We start from the raw sequence: 16,220 nt of genomic DNA on the forward strand, positions 1-16,220 counted from the left end.
CGGCGAGGCAGAGCCGCACAAAGGCGCTTGTTCCCCACACTGGCGCTTTGTTGGGCCTCGCGCCGCCGCCGGCCCCAGCGCTCCCACATGATCGCTCATAGGTGGAGTTTCTCTGCTCTGGCCGAGGCGGCCGGCGCCGGAGCAGCCTCCGCCGGCGGGAGGCAGGCGGCTGCGGCAGGAGCTGCCGGCGGCGCGGATTTGCTCCGAGCCAGGAGAGGCACGGCGGCCGCGCGGACGTCGCCGTCGGTGCCGCCGGGCAGAGCCGCCCCCCCCTCCGTGGGGCAGCGGTCCTGCAGGAGCAGAGCCCGGCGCGACGCGAGCCCGGCGTGCAGCGCGGGGACCGGCATGGGGAACGGCATGAACAAGGTAAGGAGAGGCGCGCGAGGCCGGAGCTCGGGTCTCGTCCTGGCGGCGGTCCGGCGGCCGCCTCCGGCCCGTCCTCTCGGAGCGCGCGGGCTCCGTGCCGGGGCGGTGGGTAGGAGGACGAGAGCTCGCAACGAGGCCGTCCGCATCGGGAGACCTTCCCACCACCTCTAACGCGCAGCTCGCCAGGGCTGCGCGGCGCTCGGAGCATCACTTGGTGGGGGACACAGGCCGCGGGCAACTAGAGGCAGCTTCTTTCTGCAGAGATCTCCATCTCCTGATCTTTAACACCCCCTCCCAAGCATAGCCACTCCTCGCCAGCGTTTTCTAATGTTTTAGATGGAGCTGTAATACCCCATTTTATCCAGCGAAGGGGAGACCAGAACGTTACTGGTGATGGGAATGTGCCATTATCCACGGCTCCGCAGTCTCCTCTTGGGAGCCGTCCTAGCTAAGTGGACATCTCGCAGCATCTCATTTCTGGTTCAGCAGCTGAAAGTTACTCTGTTAAAGGCACCCTGTCAATACAAAGTTGATCTAAAATTTTAARAGTCATAAAAAGGCTCTTAAAATCATTAGACCAGTAGAAATATTTTCAAATGTGGGCAGTAAGATAAGGGCAAGAATAATTTCTTCTTGTACAATTCCCTGCCAAACATTAAAGCAGGGAGAAACCGATAGTGAAAYTGTCTGTAAACAAGTGTGAAGCAGACTATTAATTTTCATCATCCAAGATGGGAGAAATGGAAAACAAAAACAGTTAAGAGTAAAAATGTAYGTAAGGTGTTCTGCTCCTGTCATTGAGAGCACTATTATCCAGGGCAAAACATTGTAAAGCGACTAYGTTTTCATCACGAGAAGCTGAATTCCAGGAAGCGAATAGAGCTAAGGTGCAGGGTGCACGATGATCCCCCCCAGGCCTGCCAGAACTCCGGGGGCTCCACGCGGAGCAGAACGGAGGAGAGCGTAAGGCCGAGCCGCGAGGAAGGGGTGGCTCGGTGCCCTCCTGGCTTCTGCCGCTCCAGCTGAGGGTGTCCCTAGCGGAGCCCTTTACCTTCYCCACGCCTGTTGTTTCCCTGTCCGTTAAAAAGCAGTACTGCCGTGGGTCACGGGCGTAGTCCCAGGCTGCACTGAGGCAYGCTCGGCCTGAAAACCTTGGATAAAAAGTACAATCAAACAAGTTATCGATAATAAACAAACAGGCGGAGCGATAAAAAAAGCGGTGACAGACTTGCCGTGGCGCTTGCCGGGGTTGCGGCAGGCCGCGGGAGCCCCGAGCGCGGGGCAGCTGCGGCTCGGTGCGAGGGCTGCCCGGGCCGGGCGGCCGCCGAGCCCTGCCGGCGGCAGCCCTGGGGTCACACGCGTTCGGCAGTGCCCCTGCTCCTCGGGGCCTCGCAGCAGCGAGAGCTGGGACAACTCTCAGGGACTGAAGACAGGTCATTTTGAAGGCAGAACTTTTACCTTGCTGCTTAAGGCTGGGTTCACACTGGAGGGGACCCCCAAGGCTCTACTGGGCTTTGCACGTGACACTGGGGCGTACCAGAGCGCCCGTGCTGCCCGGGCACCCGAGGCAGCGAGGCTACATGGCCCCGCGTGCTGGAGGCCGGCGCGGGGGCACGCAGGATGCGGTGGGGCAGCTCGCTCACGCGCCAGGAGCGGACACTTACCACAGCAAAGCTCTGCCAGCTCGTGCAGGCGAGGCTGCGCCGGCATCCAGGAAAGGAAAAGCAAGCGGTAAATGCTAGCGGTTTCCTTTGTATGTTTAATTCTGGTCTCTGCGCAGCTCTGCCCCGTGCTGAAGCGCTGGCAGGCTGCTGCTTCCGGAGAGGGGGTACGAACAGACTGGGTGTGAGTGCACAAAGTGGCTGCTCACAGAATGAAACTCCTCTTTGTGTCCTGCAGATCCTCCCTGGTCTTTACCTTGGAAACTTCATCGGTAAGCAGAGCCACCTGCCTGGACAGAAGTCCTTCAGACGGGAAGCTAAGTTTGCCCCAACCGTGTGGTTCCCTGCTGCAGGGGAGCTCTCTCCACCCCTCCCTCCATGCTCTCCCTGCCTGTGCTTCCAGAGAGGCTGCGCACAGGGGCCAGCCACAGGCACCTTTCTTCTCCAGGGCTCATCCCAGCCAGATCAGGAAGTCCCAGGGACTCTTCTAGGGAGCAATTATTCTTCCTCTGTCAGTTCACASATAAAAAGTGCTCTTGAGCTCTGTCATCCTGGTTCACTCAAGAAGCACTCRGGATGTCCCTGTGGCTGGCAGGGAGGGATCAGCTCCTCCGGCAGGAGAGCCTTCCCCTGCCTCCCCAGCTTGTCCTGGCTCAGCTGTCCTTCTCCTTCCTCTGGGCAGTGCTGGAAGCACCCAAGGAGGCTGGGAGCCAGCACAGGAGGAAGTAGCAGCAGGCCAGGCCTAAACAGATGCAGGTGTGAGTCTTTAGGCAGTTTGTTGGGAAGCAACAAAGACTTGGTGCTAATTCAGGGARTGATAAGTCCACATCATCCCGTAATGGAGGATTCCTAATTGCACATAGTGCAATGACTGATTTTCCTGGCTGAATGTCCCAATACCACAAACCACGTGGGTACGAACTGTGCGGCATGCTGTCAAGGCATTGCAGCTTCCCTGCCTGTCCCCAMAGTGGTAGGCGGGACGGGGTTTGCTCACCCGACATGCTGCAGCACCCACTAGCTCCCGCGAAACACTTCCTCTGCACCGGCCAGGCAGGGTTTGTGTTGATGACAGCGGGAGAGCAGCTGAGCAGCCATGAACACAAGTCAGCAGTTCTCTGCCTTCACTTTGATTGTCTTGTTTCTTTTTAATGGCTTCCCTAATTCCTGAGATTTCAGGAAATGCAGGTGGTAGAGGCTGAGCAAGGCCACGACCTTGCCAGGAAGGGATTCAGCAGCGCCCAATRGGACACGTATCTGATGTGACAAGTGACGGAAGCAGAGGAGCTGCTGGCGGGCTCGGGAAGCCCTCACCGCAGCCGTCCAAGCTCCCACTGAGCAAGGCAGCAAGTGTAGGCAAGCCTGGGAGGTGACGAGCCCAGGTTCAGTTGCCAACAAACACATGGGACAGCACCTGGGCAAGCCGGGATGGATGCTGCACACACCTTCTGTTCTACGAGAGAGCTTCTGAGTCACCTTTTCTTATGCCAGTTCRCTATTTTAATGGGTTTTCATTGTCAAGGACAATTTGTGCCAGCATCTGCCATGAAAAAAGAGCGTTTACTGATGTTCCTGCGTCCCAAAACAATTCTTTGACAGTTTGATTCTTGCTGTAAGTGCTGAGAACTTTTTTTAAAAAAAAAAAAAACACTGACATCAACTGCTAAAAAGATATAATTGAAAATACTGTCGATAGCCATAGCTGGTGAGAGCCCTGGCCAGAACACCCTCCTTGCTCCTTAGCACCCAAGGGGGTTCTTCCTGAGTTGGGGTTGGGGGAGCTGCTCCTGGCTTCATGTTGTTGGAAGCACTTTCCACGAGGGGCAGTGTGGACACAGGGACCCCAGGTTAGTCATGAAGGTTATTGCAAGTAACCGAGTGCATTTGGTCTTGGATTAATGCCATGAAAGCACTGGTCTACCAAGAAAAGCAGGGTGATGACAGAGATTTAAGGCCTGCTATATTAAGCTCTGACAGTTCACAGAGACATGTGCTTCAGCTGAAAGCACTTCCCAGCTGTAGTAAGCCTTTACAACCATGTCACTCTAATTACCRTCATTCTGCCTGTCAAACATGGGCGGAAAGGTGACGGGTGATGTACAGGTCCATGGACGAAGGGGTGGATTTTGATTCCCCTTGCTGCCTCCTCTCTCCTCTGCACAGACAAACACATACGTGAACTCTAATGTGAAGTGTGGCTCTTGAAACTCACTTTTATTAAATATTCATATCATGCCATTAGCACATTGTGGTTTAGATTCACAAGCCAAGGTTTTATACACTTGGAAGTTTAGACACCCAAAGCTATGAGATGAGAAAATATTAGCACTCATCTCTCGCAGTTTGTGCAATATCAGCTGGTAATGTCATAAAAGGAAAACTGCTGCAAAGCTGCTTAGCCAGCAAAATGAACGCACTCCCCTCCCAGCATAATAACTTTTGTGCTAGACCAGTGACCAGAATCACAACCAGAGGATGCTGAAGCATTAGCGAAAAGTAGGTTGTTTCTCCAGAAAGTTGTGATACTTGATTTCCATACACGCAGTTTCAGAGAGGATAATGCAAAGAAGTGCAGCAAATCACAGTGTAGTTGTTTTCTGCAGGTACCCCCAGATATTAAAAAGGAACACAAACATTAAACCAAATTCAGAGTTGATGTGAAAYGCTGCAGCTCTGCTCCTGTGATTCGTGAGATGAAGCAAATCATTTAGGCTGCAATTATTCACATTACTATTTATTACATTTGCACGGGAGAGGTGCAGGTGGGGAGCGTATTATTTCCTTTGTAAGCTACGGAACAAGAAGAAGCAAGTGCAAACATGTCTGCTTCAAATGAGTGTGTTTTTCTATGCAGATGTGAATTTTCATCTTGAGCAGAAGCAGCAAGGTCAAGTGCCTTTGGAGGGAGTAGGTCTCTGTTTTGGTATCATGTGGGTTGGCGTTCCCAGATTTCCAGGATGCGTTTGCGTATTTGCCTGTGTCTGCTCCACCACCAAGTGCGTAGATGCACAYGGGGTGGCGCAGAATGCAGCTGTTCCCCTGGAGCAAAGCTCTGCATGCTTRTTTGTCTGCAGGAGAGCAGCAGATGTACTGGTGGGAAGAGAAGGGTAAGAAATAAGTATGTGCTAAAATCTAGTTGCRTCCTTCTTTAGATGCCAAAGACCTGGAGCAGCTCAGCCGGAACAAGATCACCCATATTGTTTCAATCCATGAATCTCCGCAGCCCTTGCTGCAGGTAGGGTCCCCTGCCCCTGACGTTACTGTGCAGATTTCGGCAGCTCCTTCCACTCTGCAACRTCTCCCTTCGCCAGCATCCCCACAGCGTGCCCACCTCTCCCCGCTCCCCCATTAGCAGTCTAGGCAGCCCCTCTGCTCTGGGAAACTGGCCTTGTAAATATAACCTGGCCTTGAATCCTGGCTAGGAACAATTTCCAGAGCCCCAGCTTGGTCTTGTTTTTCCACCCCCTCACACGAGCTATCTGTTCACCTATTGCCCTCCTTGATGTATGCGCCAAGGAGACAGCAGACGTCTCCTTGGACCCCGCCAGCCTGCTCAGTGCAGAGCAGTCGTATTTGTGAGAACGAGGTCCCAGAGGGAGCGCCGGGGGCCGGGAGGGAGCGTGAGCGAGAGCGCTGCCTCGCCAGCTGTGYGTGGCCCGTGGGACCAGGATGGCCAGACCGCGGCTCCCAAACCCCCAGCTTGTCGTGTTCCTTTTGTGCTTTCAGGAAATCACCTACCTCCGTATCCCTCTGCCAGACACACCTGAGGCCAACATGTGAGTACCCYGCTGTGGCTGGCACGCGCCCCGCACGGCTTTGGGGCACGGGGCAGGCCTTTGCAGGGTGATGGGCAGAGAAGCCTCGCAGTGCTCCCAGGACCTTGAGACGCTGCATCCAGCTCCTCAGTGGCCCGCAGGCAGCCCCTCCGCAGCACTGACCCAAAGCAGGAGGGAGCATCCCACCCTGAGAGACCCTGGGGGCTGCCCCAAGGGCAAGGAGCAGAGCAGGCAGAAGAGACGGAGCCAGCCAAGAGCACTGATGCAGGCAGTCACGGGAGCAACCAACCCCTCCCTGTGTGCCCTGGTCACCACTGGCCCCCGCGAAGGACTCYCCCAGTCTGGAACTGGGAGCACAAGTCAGCTCAGGACTGCTTTGTGTGCAGCTCCAGGCTGCTCTGCCCTGTCAGGGTGGGCAGCAGAGCCCTTGCTGGGCCATACAGCTCCTTCCACMCCGGTGCAAGCCAAGCGAGATTCGCAGGGAAGCCATGCAGCCCTTGCCACCCTCACCGTAGCTGCTTGGCTTCTCTCCTCTGGTCCTCGGCAGAGCACGCTGTGCCACTGGCCTTCCTTCGGGAAGCAGGAGCACTGAGCTGCTCAGGTCTCCGCGGCTGGTCGTGGCAGCACGGCGACGTTGTGGAGCGGGCACTTTAATGCTTTGTCCTCAGGTGCTCAGAGCTCCACCAGCCAATGGCCCGTTGTAAAAGCCCTGTTCCACAAGCTACAGTCCTTACTCTGTTTTATTTTTCCTGACAGCAAGAAGCACTTCAAAGAATGCATCAGTTTTATCCACCAGTGTCGCCTGCGTGGAGGGAACTGCCTTGTGCACTGGTAAAACTCCTTTCCTGGGCCCAGTGCTGCATATTCCCTAGGGCAGCACAACAGGGCCCGAAGAAAAGGTGGAGCCTGCAGAACCCCCCTGCTCTGGCTGCAGGTCCCCGGTCGAAGTGAGCATGYCCCAGAGGGTCCCCTCGTAAATCAGTCCACTCAGGACCCACAGTGGGGATCGACCATGGCTCATGCCTCATACTGAGCAGGATTTAAGAATTCCTTTTTGGGCCAGAGAACCATTTGCCCTGGAGACAGGGCAGCTTTTTGCTTCAGCCAAGCGAGTGGGAAGGGAACAGTTTAGGGGCAGGGATCCAGCCAGTGGCCGATGCTTTCACTTCCCCTGGGGAGAAGGATGTATTTATAGGCACTGATCAAGAGAACCTTGGAAGGGCTTTGGCCTCCCAGAGAGCAAGTTCTCTGAGAAGAGGAACTGAAATAGCTGGAGCAGAAGTGGTGGAGGAAGGGGTGAGTGTAGGAGGCAGGTCAGAGCACAGAGGGTGCACCACAGGCAATGGCTTTSCTCTCTTCCGCTTGCCAGTCTTGCAGGGATCTCCCGGAGCACTACTATCGTGGTCGCCTACATTATGGCTGTTACAGAGCTGAGCTGCCAGGAGGTGCTCGAGGCCATCAAAAYGGTTCGACCCATTGCCAACCCCAACCCTGGTTTCAGACAGCAGCTGGATGAGTTTGGCCGCGGTGCAGCCCAGAAGGTGGGCACGCGAGGGGGACCTGCAGCCCTCTTACCCTTCCTCAGTGGTCGGTGCCTGCTCGCAGACCTCTTGGAGCAAAGGCAGAGCCCAAGGATGACCAGGTTGCTCTCGGCTCCTCTTGTTTGTGCTGCTGCCCACTCCGTGAGTGGAGTCTTGCCTAGACGCCCAGCACCAGCTCTCCTGGACATATTGCTAGCGGGGCACAAGGTGGCTCCTTGCATTTGCTGAGCCAGGCTTCCTCAGCTTGTGCAAGTCAGGGTCCAGCACTGACTGAGTGGAGTTTCAGGCTCCCTATCTGGAGATGTGGTCATTATCACCACAGTTGGGGGGAGGCTGGGAGAGTCCTTTTAGAGAGGAGAATAAATGYTTGTGCATCCCAGATTCAGGCTTGGACTTACACTTTGACAGGCACATCAGTTTGCTCCTCCCTTCTTTCCCAGGTCCGTAAGCATCTGAAGCAGAGGTATGGGGCAATCCCTTTCAATGATGAAGAAGAAATAAAGGCACTGCTGCCCGCAGAAAGAGGAGGACCATCCAGAACAGAGGGAGCTCTGCAGGGACTGATACCCAGAGCCAGAGATGTAAAGAGCACAGCTCCTTTTCTGCTGCGGGTGAAGAGGATGTTCTCCTGCATCCCTGCTTGTCTGAAGTGATCCCGGCCAAGGGCAGAAGAGAGAGTAGCCAGAATCACCTAACAGCCTGGTAGAGACTAAGGAGCAGCAACGCTACTGATCAGGAGGGGCTGTGCCATCCAGGAGAGCCACAGCAAACCCGYGAGCCGGGAACTCGAATCCTCAGCCCACTTCTTCCTTCTCTCTGGGTTTGAGCACGTCATTTTCTGCTCTGGCTTTCATCTGTCGTGGGAGGGATTTGTTTGTGCTGCTGTGCTCTGTAGACTGCTGTGGGCTTAATCAGCTAGTGCTGGCATATTCAAGGGACTGGTGAAAGGGCAGAGGACAGTGCTGGATTACTGCGGGCTCTGGGCAGTGCAACAGATGGGGCTTTTCCTGCCATGGTATCAGCACCCAGATCGCTGCTGAAGTAGCTGCTAGCACATCAGTACCTTCTGCACAGGCTGAAGGTACTGGTCTCRTTCTCTCCTTAGACAGTACAATTTYTCCACCAGCAGCAGGTTTCCAGAGCTGAGGTGACCACGGAGCAGGGACACACAGACACATTACTGTTAACTGCAGCGTGCTGGTTCCCACCACACGAAGGTCCAGTCTGAGCCAGCCAAGCACAAGCCCCAAGCAAGCCCAGCAGCTTTAGGAGCTGGTTGCATCCCATTCCCACTGACCCCAGGGCACCATCTTTAAAAGGCAGGAAATAAATGTCTAACCTGGCCAGATCTCACTAAAGCAGAGCCTTAAGCCATTTTGCTTGAAGACTTGCTAGGTCCCCGTTCATTAATAAACATCTCTGCAGCGCGAGGTGCAGCCTGACTTGCCTGCGACAGCCGGGTCGCCGAGGGGGATGCTGCAGCAGGGAGGGTCCCGGTGCGGGGYGAGCCCGGAGGCTGCAGGGAGCTGCCACGGCCCCAGCACGCAGCAGGGGAGGTGCAGAGCAGCTGCTGGCACGCCGGGGGCGGGATCGGGGGGACACAGGCTGCCCTCCTGCGGGAGGGTTGTAGGGAGGCAAGGGGTGCCCTTCCCTTCCCTTTCCTGCCCAGCCGGCACCCCAGCAGCCCCGCTGCGCATCACTCATGCTCCACGTCCACGGTGGGATTCCCGGGACAGAGCCCCAYGAGCAGCCGGCCCGGCCGTGCCGCTGGGGCATCACCCGTGCTGCCCCGAGGGGAGCTGCTGGGGCAGTYCAAGGACCCTGGCTGCTGGCAGCAGCCCTCGCTCGCGGCAGGGACGGGCCAGAAGCACCGCTGCTGCAGGTGGGCTCTCACTGGCGACAAGGCTCTGCCCYGAGGGGGTCTGCAGGAGCAGATGGTTGCTCACGCTGATCCTGAGCTCAGCTGCAGCCTCCTTGCTCATCCCATCCRAGAGAGCTTGAACCGGAGCCTGCCGAGAGCACCAGGCCCAGGAACACAGGCTCCGCGCTGCGGCAAGCTGCAGGGAGGCGCCCGGAGCCGGGCTTCAAAAACCCCAGCCCCCTCGCCCCGGCCACTGCACGCGGGGGAGACGCTGGCGCTGCCCAGCTGCGCCCCCGGCCCCCGCCGCGCCCCCGGCCTCCGCCGTGCCAGGAGCCGGAGCAGCTCCCAGGATCCGGCCCAYGTCTGCCGCTGGTTCCTCCTCCCCGAGCAAATGAGTAGCCCCCAGGAGCCGGCAGGGCCACGGGYACAGGAACCGCCAGGGCAGCTTTCAGCTCTGCCTTTGGCTCAGTGCCGGGCACTCGGCTCGGAGCAACGCGGCTTCCCGGCGCCCGTGCAGCAGGGACTGTCTCTGCCCCGGGTGCCTTCAGGAGGCCRCAGAGGCCAGGACACCCCCACCGATAACTAGTAATTGCTCCCCATCCCCGTGCTGGCTGTGGCCGAAGCAGCTGTATGGACATGCTGTCCCGGGCCCCCACGTGCCTGCGGTGGGCAGGGGCTGGTGCCGGCGGGCTCCCTGCGGCGCTCCRGGCCGGAGCACTCCCAGGCCTCCGGGGCCCGGTTCTGGCACTCAGCAAAACATATTTGCTTTGGCAGCTCTGGTTTATACGATCTGAAAAAAAAACAGGTAGGGACAGGATTAGCTCTGAGTTAATGTTTGACTGCTTTCAAAGTGCAAGAAAGCATGAAAGCGTAAGGGTTAAACAGCTTCACCTTCCCTGTGCAGGGAGCAGCGCAGTGGGAAACRGGCTCCCGAGCATCTCTGCTGATGCTGGGGTAATCGGATCCCCTTGGTGCTGGCGTCACCAGCTCAGCTGTGAGAAGGGAAGAAATCCCAGTCGAAAAAGGCTCATACGGGCCAACGGGCTGCGGCACCTCCCGGAACCGCAGTGGATCCCCGCGAGCGATGGGGCCGGGCTGTGCAACGCCCCGGGGGGAGAGCCGAGTCCTCCCGCGGTCAGAGCCGGGCCCTTTCCCCGGGATGCGGCAGCTGCGTGACCTAGCGAAGGGGCCGGGGCGGACGCTGGGCCAGGCCCGGGGCAGCGCTGCGTTTCAGCCTCTGCGTCAGAGCCGGGCTGGGTGGAAATCCCCTGCTCAGCCGGCACGGCTTCCTGCGCYGCCCGGCTCCCACTCTGCAGCTACGAAACCCGTGCCGGAGCAGCGCCAGTGCCGGTGGCATGAGGGGCACGCGCCCCAGCGGCCAGCAAGGGCTCTTCCTGCTGAAACGTCTTTTTTTTTTTTTTTTTTYTWTTTTTCTGTATTTTCCTGAAAMACTACCCTGCAGCTCGTGGGCCTCCAAGCAACGCTGGCACTGCCCCAGCCGCTCCCGGAGCCGAGCTGCAGTGATCACGGCATCAGCTGAGCCCCTGCCCCAGAGCACGTGCCCCTGCCCCAGCCCCTGCTCCAGGCCAGCCAGACGTGGTCCTGCAAGGAGGGTTCGGTGCCGGGACCGAACGGCTGCGCCCGGCGCGAGGCCCCGCAGCCGCCCGGCGTGCCCGCAGCACGGGGCCGGCGCGGGGCCGGGAGGCAGGCTGCCGCCTGGCCCAGCCTCTGTGCTCACTCATTTCGAGGATTTCCCCCCGAGAGCCGCCTGCAGAGTCCAGGGAGCCTCATCTCTCCCCCCGGCCGAGCAGCTACTTTCRCTTAGTCAGAACGGAAAAGGAAACGGGCAGGCAGGCGGAGGGGAGAGCAGCAGCTTTCCCTGCACTGCCGCCGCCGGCCTCGTTGGCACCCAGCTCTGGCGCCGCCGGCCCCAGCCCCAGCCCCAGCCCAGCACCGGCTCTCACCAGGGCGGCCCAGGGAGCTGCGGCCGGCGCAAACCCTGCTCGGCTGCGGACACCCCCTCCCCGGCTGCCACGGGTGCTGGCTCCCGGAGCAGGGCTSGGAAGGGGCCCCGTGCCGCGGCGCTGCACGCACGGCCCTTGGCGAAGCTCCTCGGCAAGGTGCGACTGGCCGAGCGTGAGCCCAGCCCGCAGCACCCTCCTCACCTGCGGGCGAAAACCCTCTTCCCACGGCCGGAAGGCCGGGCCAGCTCCTGCCTGGAAGCAGGCGGCGCCCGCGCGGGACGAACCCTCCGGGCGGCAACGGCAGCACGGGAGCGTGCTCGGGAGCAAACAGGCGGTTTGGGACCACGCGCCGGGCCTCCGGGCCGGGCACGGGCCGGGCTGCGGGCGCCCCGAGCGGTGCTGAGCCCTGTCTCACCTGCAGCCACGTCGCTGACCGCCCCGGCGGAGCGACGCATGGGCAGCGAGCCGGGAGATGTGGCAGACAGCAACCCAGGGGCAGCCGAAGGCGCGTGTCCTCTGTGGGCACCGACCTGCCTCCGGGAGGTCCAGGCCCGGCCGCGAGGAGGGCCGGGATGAGTCAGGCTGCTCCGCAGCTGGCGCCCAGCTCCCCGCACAGCTCATCTCTGCCCTTCCCACCAGCTCCCCGTTCGACTCAGCTCTTGGGCCTGTCGGGCACCGCGGGGGGCAAACACGAGGCCTGAAGCGGAGCTGAGACCCAGCAAGCGAAACGATGCCCCAGTCGCTCTGGAGCCTGGAAACTCCGGGCTGTTTCGTACAGCTCCTGGCAGACGCTGGCTAGAAGCAGCGTCCCGGGGGCGGACGGCAGCTGCCAAGGCCCCGTTGCCCCGACGGGAGAGTTCGGCCACGCGCGCCCAGCGTGCGCAGGCCACGTCCCGGCGGGCCGGGAACCGGCCCCTGCCACGCTGGGACGCGGGACAGCGCCGAGCGGCCTGGCAGGCAGCGGCCGCCSCCCCGGGCGCGGGGTCTGGGTGCTGCGTCCCCTCGTCCTCGGTGCCCTGTCCCCTGTCTCAGGGTGCTCTGTCCCCGGTGCAGGGTGCTGTGTCCCCTGTCCCCGGTGCAGGATGTGCCGTCCTCGGTGCGGGGGTGCCCTGTCCCCCCGCCCCCTGCCCCGGGGCCACGGCGCGGCGCAGAACCGAAAGCGGCGGGCGGCAAAGGGAAAGTGAAAGTGCGGCGGCGCTTTCGCTTTCGGCGCCGCCGCGCGGTCCCGCGGGCCGCGCCGCGCCGCAGCGGGGCCGCGCCGATGGCGGCGCCGGGGGCGCACATGCGGCTCAAGGAGTGGCTCATCGCCCAGATCGACAGCGGCCGGTACCCGGGGCTGCGCTGGGAGAACCGCGAGAAAACCCTGTTCCGCATCCCCTGGAAACACGCCGCCAAGCAGGACTACCGGCAGCAGGAGGACGCGGCGCTCTTCAAGGTACCGGGCCCGGCGCCGCCGCCCGGGCGGCCCGGGCTCCCCCCGGGCTCCGTGCGCTCCCCTGGGGCTCCGTGCACTGCCCCGGGGCTCCGTGCGCTCCCCCGGGGCTCCGTGCGCTCCCCCGGGGCTCCATGCACCGCCCCGGGGCTCCGTGCGCTCCCCCGGGTCTCCATGCACCGCCCCGGGGCTCCGTGCGCTCCCCCGGGGCTCCGTGCACCGCCCCGGGGCTCCGTGCGCTCCCCCGGGGCTCCGTGCACCGCCCCGGGGCTCCGTGCGCTCCCCCGGGGCTCCGTGCACTGCCCCGGGGCTCCGTGCGCTCCCCCGGGGCTCCGTGCACTGCCCCGGGGCTCCGTGCGCTCCCCCGGGGCTCCGTGCACTGCCCCGGGGCTCCATGCGCTCCCCCGAGGCTCCGTGCACTTCCCCGGGGCTCCGTGTGCTCCCCCGGGGCTCCGTGCGCTCCCCAGGGCTCCGTGCACTGCTCCGGGGCTCCGTGCGCTCCCCCGGGGCTCCGTGTGCTCCCCCGGGGCTCCCCATTGCCCCCAGCTCAGCCCCAGTGGTCTCCCAGCCCCTCGGGGCCCCCTGCCCCTCCCCAGGCCGGCCGAAGCTGCACCCCGGCAGCATCCCAGCAGCGCCGGACCGCAGGGCCCCCTCTGCCCCCCAGGCTTGGGCCATCTACAAGGGGAAGTACCACGAAGGCACGGACAAGGCAGACCCGTCCACCTGGAAAACGCGCCTCCGCTGCGCGCTCAACAAGAGCACCGACTTCCAGGAGGTACCTGAGCGGAGCCAGCTGGACATCTCSGAGCCGTACAAGGTCTATCAGATCGTGTCCGACGGGGCCCGGGACGCGGGTAGGTGCCTGGGTCCTCCACTGGGACGGGGCTGCTTCAGAGTTGTGGCCGGTGACTTTGCCCTTCCTGTACGAGCCCCGTGTCCCACAGGCGTCATCGCCTCGGGCCTTCCTCCCCAGGCCTCTTCCTCTGCGGCTGGGGTCCGGGGCCAGGCTGCTCCGTAGGCAGCAGTGCTGGGAGCAGCCGGGTTGGGAGGGAGGTAGCGTGCAGAGCAAACCTTGCCAGTGCCATGGTTGGGCCGAGGGTCACGTCGCCCTCGTGCAGCCCCACTCGTCCTGTAGCTCCCCGTTCCCCACCAGGGCAAAGCCCCTCCGACGCTCCCTCTTGAAGAGATGATCCGACCTGGGGGCATCCGGCCACGGGGCGGCTCCTCTGGCTGCGCGCCGTGGGTCGGAGCGGTGTTTGCTTTCCCCGGGATGCCGGCCGAGGGCGGGCGCGGAGCCCTGTCCTTGGCCCGGGAGCCAGGCGCGTTCCCTGGCCGTGGCTGCTGCTGGTGCGCGGCTGCTCTCCGTCAGGGCATCAGCGGGTGTCCCTGTGCTCTTGCAGACAGGGATGGCAGCACGGAGTCGCCAGCCAGCAAGGAGCAGCGGGTGAGCCAGCCCCCGACCCCCGTGCCGTCCTCCGCGGGCGTTAGCTGCAGGCCAGAGGAGGTGGGAGCCGGCTGCCCCGAGTCCCCCCTCGCCCGTCGGCTGTTCCCCCGTCCCGCACGCTCCCGTGCCCCTGTCGGTTCCTCCTTCGCCGCGTCCCCGCACGGCCTGTCCCCTCCGTCCCGCTCGTGTCCGCTCCGCCTCGGGCAGCTTGCGCCCCGGCTCCACCACTGCTCCGCGCTTCCCTGTGGGCCGCGGGGTTTCTCCCAGGATGTTTCCATCCATCGGTTTCCCTGGAAATCCATTTCTCACGGCTGGGAGTCTGCTGTGTCCACTCCACGCTTGTCCCAGGCTGTGCCCATTTGGGAGCATCCGGGGCGTCTCCGGGGGCCTTATGGCAGCACGCTCATCCTGCCCGGCAGCCGGCTCGCTCCCGAGTGCCGCTGCCGGAGGCGGGCAAGGGATGTGCCAGCGCGGGGGGGTCCGCGGCAGAGGCAGGAGCCAGCTCAGGGCCCCTGGTTCCCGGCTCCGGCCCTGGCTGCCGGCACGGCCCGCCTCAGCAGCGCCGCTCTCCTCCCCAGGGCAGTGCCGCGGTGAACCTGGAAGAGCAGAGCCGGCCGGGCGTGATGGAGCCGGCGCTGCCGCTGCCCCCGGCCTCTGCGCACCCGGCGGAGCGGGGTAAGGAAGCGCCTCCGCCTCCTCCTCCCTCGGCCGGTCGCTTCCCGTGCCGGCGGCTCCGGGCGGCTTCGCCCCAGCCGGCGGCTCCCGCTCCGGGCCCTCGTCCTGCGCCCGGGAAGGGAAGCAGCCGGACGGGGCTGGGGGCGAGGGAGGGTGACGGCGGCGGCGCTCGGGGTCCGGAGCAGCAGCCGCAGGAAGCGCTGCGGGACGCCGGGCGAGCCCCCGAGGAGGCGCGCCGCCGCCGGGCCCCCGTGCCATGCCGCCGCCTGCCCTGCCCCAGGATACCACGTGCGGGGCCTCTTCTACGGCTGGAACCCGGCCCCCGGCCGCCTCCTCCCGGGCCCCCCGTCCTACCTCCCCGCCGAGGACTTCAACCACTCAGGTAGGCRCCGAGGCCGTGGCGCCCGGCACGGCCCCGCGCGGGACGTCCCTTCCCCGCGAGCCCGGCGAGAAACCCCCCGGGATGGGGCTTCCTCAGGTGCAGAGCCGGGACCGGGCTTTCCTCCTGCTTCCCCCTCTGCTCTCTCTGCTGAAGGAAATGGGGGGGKTTAGCAAATTTGGGCTCTTATAAGGGAAGCCAGGTTTGGGCACGTGGCGCCGCGGCGGGCTCCCAGCCTCCTCCGGGAGCCGCGGCGTCTCCTTCGCCGGGCGTCCCGGCGCTGACACCCCGCTCGCGCAGACTGCTGGCTCCACGTCCGCCTCTACTACTGCGACGTGCTGGTGAAGGAGCTGACGACACGCACGGCCGAAGGCTGCCGCATCGCCTCCCGCGCGGTGCCGGCCGACAGCGAGCGGCTCTACGGCCCCTCGTGCATGGAGCAGATCCAGTTCCCCCCGCCGCGGGCGCTGAGCGGCAGCAGCCGGGTGGCCGGCATGACCGACGTGCTGGAGCGGCTGCTGCCGCACCTGGACCGCGGCGTGCTCCTCTGGGTCGCCCCCGAGGGCGTCTTCATGAAGCGCCAGTGCCAGGGCCGGGTGTACTGGAACGGGCCGCTGGCCCCGCACAGCGACTGGCCCAACAAGCTGGAGCGCGAGAAGACCTACAAGCTGCTGGACACGCAGCAGTTCCTGCAGCGTAAGTGCCGCCGCCGCGGGGGCCGCGGGGGCCGCGCTGCCGGGACGGGGGGGTTCTCCGGCCCCGCTGACGGTGTCTTGCAGAGCTGCGGGAGTACCTGAGCCACGGGCAGCCCTCGCCGCAGTACCAGATCAACCTGTGCTTCGGCGAGGAGTACCCCACCAGCACCGGCCACCGCTTCCAGAAGCTCATCATGGCCCACGTGAGTAGGTGCCGGGGGCGGGCAGGGCTCCTCCGGCCGCCTGGGCCGGGGGCCGGGGCGCGCGCTGGCGCCGGCGCCGGTGCTCCCGGCGGCTCCGTGCCTCCGCAGGTGGAGCCGGTGTTCGCGCGGGAGCTCTTCCATCACGCGCAGCGCCTGGGGCCGCAGCTGCTGCGCGAGGCCTCGCAGCCCTGCGCCCCCGGCGCCTCCAACCACATCGTCCACG

General features: G+C 63.1%; 2 protein-coding genes across 4 annotated transcripts; both read left to right on the plus strand.

Annotated features, from left to right (window-relative positions):
- Positions 1 to 114: 114 nt before the first annotated feature.
- Positions 115 to 8,763, plus strand: DUSP15 (dual specificity phosphatase 15). Of its 3 annotated transcripts, XM_085320890.1 has the most exons (7): positions 115 to 366; positions 2,266 to 2,299; positions 5,180 to 5,262; positions 5,754 to 5,803; positions 6,560 to 6,634; positions 7,173 to 7,344; positions 7,785 to 8,763. In XM_085320890.1, exons 1-7 carry the CDS (start codon positions 346 to 348, stop codon positions 7,995 to 7,997), a joined length of 648 nt encoding a protein of 215 aa, XP_085177016.1. In that variant the 5' UTR covers positions 115 to 345; the 3' UTR covers positions 7,998 to 8,763. The 3 variants fall into 3 exon arrangements, with proteins under 3 accessions (XP_085177016.1, XP_085177015.1, XP_085177017.1); XM_085320889.1 differs by lacking the exon at positions 115 to 366 and having other exon boundaries at positions 1,060 to 2,299; XM_085320891.1 differs by lacking the exons at positions 115 to 366; positions 7,173 to 7,344 and having other exon boundaries at positions 1,060 to 2,299; positions 7,785 to 7,870.
- Positions 8,764 to 12,323: 3,560 nt separating this feature from the next.
- Positions 12,324 to 16,217, plus strand: LOC146586675 (interferon regulatory factor 4-like; the record flags this gene model as incomplete). The annotated part of the gene is made up of 8 exons (XM_085320894.1): positions 12,324 to 12,604; positions 13,266 to 13,455; positions 14,002 to 14,105; positions 14,624 to 14,720; positions 15,001 to 15,102; positions 15,400 to 15,795; positions 15,879 to 15,997; positions 16,106 to 16,217. Coding segments are annotated over exons 1-8 (1,294 nt in total), but the record flags the coding sequence as incomplete, so codon positions are not given.
- Between the last annotated feature and the right edge of the window lie 3 nt (positions 16,218 to 16,220).

Source organism: Rhea americana, unplaced genomic scaffold (assembly GCF_003343005.1).
Source record: "Rhea americana isolate MKP2758 unplaced genomic scaffold, rheAme1 scaffold_664, whole genome shotgun sequence".
In the NCBI taxonomy this organism is placed as follows: domain Eukaryota; kingdom Metazoa; phylum Chordata; class Aves; order Rheiformes; family Rheidae; genus Rhea; species Rhea americana.